The 5,256-nt window shown below is 37.6% G+C and overlaps 1 protein-coding gene across 1 annotated transcript; it reads right to left on the bottom strand.

Moving 5' to 3' along the window:
- LOC105163208 (LEC14B protein) lies at positions 625-4,460 on the bottom strand. Its single transcript, XM_011081470.2, has 10 exons — positions 4,268-4,460; positions 3,035-3,571; positions 2,731-2,850; positions 2,505-2,582; positions 2,078-2,254; positions 1,923-2,000; positions 1,581-1,756; positions 1,320-1,478; positions 1,161-1,221; positions 625-1,041 (listed from the first exon to the last, which is right to left on the bottom strand). Exons 2-10 carry the CDS (start codon positions 3,461-3,463, stop codon positions 850-852), a joined length of 1,470 nt encoding a protein of 489 aa, XP_011079772.1. The 5' UTR covers positions 3,464-3,571; positions 4,268-4,460; the 3' UTR covers positions 625-849.

Here is a 5,256-nt window from a genome sequence, read left to right as displayed (position 1 = left end):
AAAATAAGTATATCAGACTCATTTTATGATTGATTTGATTGGACAAAATTTTGATGTGTAGGTACTTTTTCAAATGTGTGTCTCCTGGTGGGGAGTAAGGGAGTTGAAATAAGAGCTTTATTAAAGACATGTGTGCAATATATAATATGGCTCCCACTTCTGATTAACCCATTAGATGGGCTCTATTAATCATATCTCAATTCTGTCTTGTCCATGATTTTGTTTTTTGTTTAAAGTCAAATTTGCTTTTAAGTTTTATTTGATTTGAGTTGATAGATTGGAATTTAGAATTATTGGAAAAAAGTCTCATCAAGAATTTAAAGGTGTTAATCTGTATGTTGTTTAGATAAAGCAGTAATGGGAATAATGCAGCTGTGATGCAACTTGTTTTTATTTAACTATGAAAAGGTTAATGATAGAGTGATGGTATTAAGATTTAAACATTGATTGAGATTTAAACACCATTAACGCTGGCTTGCTTTTGTGTAGCACAAGACCAAATAGATTTATAACCTCAAATTCCACTCCCTAAGGAGATTCGAGGAGGCTTTGTGTATAAGACCCACACCCACACCCACACCCACACCCACCTTTATATTTATTTATACACAAACACAATCCCCATTGCACAACAATGCAAGAAGCAGTGTGCTGCATTTACTCTCTTAATTACTGCATATCAGCATTTGTCCAAACCACCAACGCCCTTCTTCCACACTTCAACTGCATAAACTTGTAAAAATCTTCCCCTTTACTTATGTACATTATTTCATTGCACATCCGAAGATGGCTGCTTCACATTTATTTGACGTCCATGATACTATCAACTCCTTTACAATGGAATCGTCGTTAGTAAAACTGTCTCCTTCCAAGTATTTTCTTGTTTGCTGGAGGTGGGGACTCTCCGTTCCCGGGGAATTCCCATTTCACAACATCTCCATCCCATGAAGAGCTAACTAACATCGGATATGTGGGGTGCCAACTGCAATCTCTCACCGTCGACTTATGGTGCTGCAGCTTTGCTACCTGTGCCCCACTAACCTGAAGTTCAAAGTCACCATATATCGGAAACAATTAGTATGCCAAATCAAATCAGAATCATAATTCGGTGGTTACAAGAAGAGGCGTCTAAGACAAATAATTGTAAATGTAGTGCATACCAAATCGTAAATATAGATGCAGGAATCATGAGATCCAGTGTAGATGTACTTCTGTCCGGTGCTGCAAAAATACAATGCATTTTGATTTTGCTAGGTAGATCTATTCATGTTGATGAGGAGAATCAAAAGTCTTGTAATCTTGAATTCCTAGCAACTTACCTGTATTCAGGCGAGAAATAACAGCGGATCAGCGTCCGCAAGACTGAGTGACCTTTATATGTTGCTATCGATTGATCATATGGATGCTTTAGGTCTCTTGCTTGCGGTGGGTGGTCCATCCATCTGTAATCCCATTCATAATTCCTGTACCCGCGGTAACTGAAAAGGGAGCACATAGTCTAAGGCAAACTAATGTGCACCTAATATTCGAACATCAAAGGAATTCGTATATAGTTCAGACACGCCTTGAAGGAATCATACCAATTAGCATTTGACGACATTTTCCGTATATCCCACAGTTTAATAGATTGATCTTTCCCATTGGATATGAGATAACGACCATCTCGACGGGTATCAATAAATGTAATACCTTCAAGGTGGCCCATCAAGACACCTGCAGGCTTGCCTTTCGCTCTAAAGCAGCGTCTGTCCCAAACCTATATGCAGCAGCAAGTTGTTTATTTCAAAGAAACGATAGACTATCTTCTCTTTCATTACTGTCTTCCATAACGTAGCAGTTTGAGCAATCAAGTTTTCATTTCTCTCAAATCTTGTTCACCGCTCAAGGGTGGTTTAGCTTCCAGTTAATACAAATAGAATTACCTTACAGAAATTGTCATCACTTCCTGAATAAATTAGATGACCGCTTTCATCAGCAAAGCATACAGTGTTGACATCAGACTGCATGACAAGAGAAATATGTATAAGCGACAACGAGACAATCTTTCGTGGAGTCTAGCAGCAATTATAACATGTACCGTATGTGCTGAGATTCGAAGGGAGACTTTTTTCGCTTCAAGGTCATAAACATATATATCCTCGTTGCTGCTTCCAGCGACAACTTCTCGCCCATCAGTTGAGAATTTCAGAGAGAAGATTCCAAAAGAGTATCCCCCCTCCTCAGGCGAAGAGAAATCCAAACCTTCATGGATTTCCTGCACAGTAAAGGCCAGACTTTAGCGTAGAAAAGGAACCCCATGTTCTCTCTAATTATGCAATTGAACATGGAAATCAACATAACAACTTCAGGCCTTGATCATAGCTAAAACCCAAGATGGAGCTGGGGGTTGAAGGCCTGGTAACATTTATGTCCCCGACAACAAATCTGATCCATATTATCCAACCATGAAATTTTATGCTGTGGCTTCAGGAATACCAAAAATAAAGAGAATTTGAACTTCATACAGTGATGTTCGCAAGAGACTCTTTGGTGGCAGATCCAACATTGACAATATGGACGATAGGTGACATGCTAGCATAAACCTGCATTTATAGCATTTGAATTCAAGAGATGTATCAAAATCAAATTACCACAAACACTTTGAGGACTCATAATATTCAAATGCTTCAAATAATTATGACTTGAAGCAATTTTACATGATTTTCGAATCAATAAAAGAAGAGAACTTACAAGGTGTTTTTGATCAGGTGACAAGGACGTCTCAGTAATTGTCCATCTCAAGCTTCTGGCAAGAATGTTCTTTTGAACTTTCATGCCTCTTTCGACGTCATATATTCTGATTTGACTTCCCTGGTTCAGAAGAATCAATAACACCAATAGTTAATGATTTCAAGATTAGGGATCAAGGAAAAATATGGACTTTAGTTACACTGGAATGGATTGCCTATATCTCCATTAAGCAATATAAGTTCCATCCGAGAAGTTTCCTTGTGATGTATTGTTAGAATCTGCTTTTTGCAGAAAGCAATAATACCTGAAATGCAGCAACAAAAAGTGAGCCGTCAACGGAAAACTGTGATACATAAGCCCTGGTTGACATCTGGTCCACAACCCACGGACCATTAACTGGCAAATATTTACTCAAAACATGACAACAATCTCCTGATGAGAACTTCCCTCTTCCCGAAAGATTTGCTTCTCGGCCAGCCAACATCTTTACAGTTGAAACGGGGAATACACGCTTCCCTGGCAAAACTCGTCTCAGGTTGTCATGGGGTCGTGATCGAAGCTTTGTCAACTGAGCAATGTCATGGTCTAAGGAATTGAGCTGCCTATTGAGGTGAGAGCTACTGGCAACATCATGATTGGAGCTGGAACCATCAAGAAGTGCAGAGTCCATCTCCAATTTACTAAAAGCATAACCCATACTTTCAATGCTAGTGTTGTAATCTACAAGAAACATTTTAAATCGCAATCACAGCAGCAAAAATTTCATGTGTTGGACACCCCAAAGATGGTGGGCTCTTCATATCACTCGATAGAATTGTAACCTTGCCAAACCAGCAAACACCTGTAAATTAAAGCCCCAAAGATATTCATTTCTACATATGATCAATTGGGTAGTGGTAATAAACTTTTGTTTTCTTTTGTTGGTGAAAAGCGTAAACTAAATGTAATGATAGATAAGCTATGAAGTTGCTTCAATGCTACATCATGGAACAAAAAACAAAAACAGCTGAAAGGGCAAAGGACTTTGGGTTCAATCAACCCAAGATCCCTTTTGATATTTTTCTTTTCCTTTTAATTCATTGCAACTGGCCTCCGATGTATTTGCTTGGTGTAATAATTAGTGAAGGAACATGAACCTATTACCTAAATTCTCTCATCCCTACAAATTCTCCTGTCTTTCCTATCTTCTTCCTCTTCCTCCCCCCCAATCCTATTTTCTACCCCAAATCTCTCAATCATTTCAGTTTTTTTCGATTAATTCTTTCATATTATCATGGCAAAGTTCTTTAAAAGAATAAAGCACTTGCATAGTTTAAGTTATCAAGTATTCCAAGAAATAAGCAAGACTGCAATTCTTGACCCGAATCAACGTATTTCCCAAATCCCGTTTCAAGAAACTCAGAGAGTCACCCTCATCCAACTTCAACCCAAAAGCAGTCTCTTAAATCCAACAAAAACCCACAGAGACAACAGTAATAGAAAAAAGAACCAAAAAGAAAAAGGACCAGAATCATAAGCTGAGTCACTTCCCACTCACCTCCATAAAGGTTTTCTTGCATAAGGGTGAGCCTATCAAGGGGATGATGATGACGATGATGCAAGAAATTGGATGTTTGTTACTTAAAATGGAGATATTCAGAGTGAGATTTCTTGTTGGGCTAAGGTCAAAGTCGTGGCCCATGGGTATGTGTTTGGGTTTGGTGTTGTGGTCTATGGATTGGGGAGTGTAGCGTGGTGGTTCGTGCTTCACTCCATTCCAATGTAAATTCCTACATGTCATCTTCACTGCAGTGTGTGTGTGTGTGTGTCTTTTGTGATTGTCCAAACGGCAGATGACTTTAGACTTTTTCTGGGTACATTACATGAATGAAAATAATAGTGCCTCTGCACCAACCGTCTTTTTTCTTTAGTGTGTGTGTGTGTCAGATGTCCTAATCTTTACTCTCTATCCATTTCAGTATAATTTTCGTCTAGGACACATTTTTATAGTACTACTAATTATTTTTTTCTGTTTGTAGAATATACTCCAAGTTTTATAAGATTACTTTACACAAAAAATTAAATCTAAACTTCAATATAATATTGGGTCAGACTCTACATTCCAACAGTTATTATTCTCTATGTATCATATCTTATAAGGTGGGGAAAAAAAAAACCTTCTTGTTTTTTATTCCTTTTCAAAGTCAATATTTTTATCACAAAACACTCTTACTGTTATAAATAAAAAGAGCGATGGTTTGATCGTCAAGTTCAAATCTCTCTTGAAACAAATATAAGTGTTTAGTATATCTAGTTTATAGGTAGTGTCGATTGAATTCATATCATCATTTAAAAAAAAAAAAAAGAACGTATAAATATATCATTTATTTGCAAGACTATTGATTTAGGGTGGGGGGGGGGATGGATAGATAGATGATAGATGAATGAGTAGGTCTAATGGTGGTCCATCCATTTAACTCCCATCTAATTCCACAAACCAAACTCAAAGGGTACTTAGGTTTGGGTATTTATGTTTATAGCATTCAG

This window comes from Sesamum indicum, linkage group LG6, assembly GCF_000512975.1.
Source record: "Sesamum indicum cultivar Zhongzhi No. 13 linkage group LG6, S_indicum_v1.0, whole genome shotgun sequence".
NCBI classification, from domain to species: domain Eukaryota; kingdom Viridiplantae; phylum Streptophyta; class Magnoliopsida; order Lamiales; family Pedaliaceae; genus Sesamum; species Sesamum indicum.
This window is presented reverse-complemented; position numbering and strand designations above follow the sequence as displayed.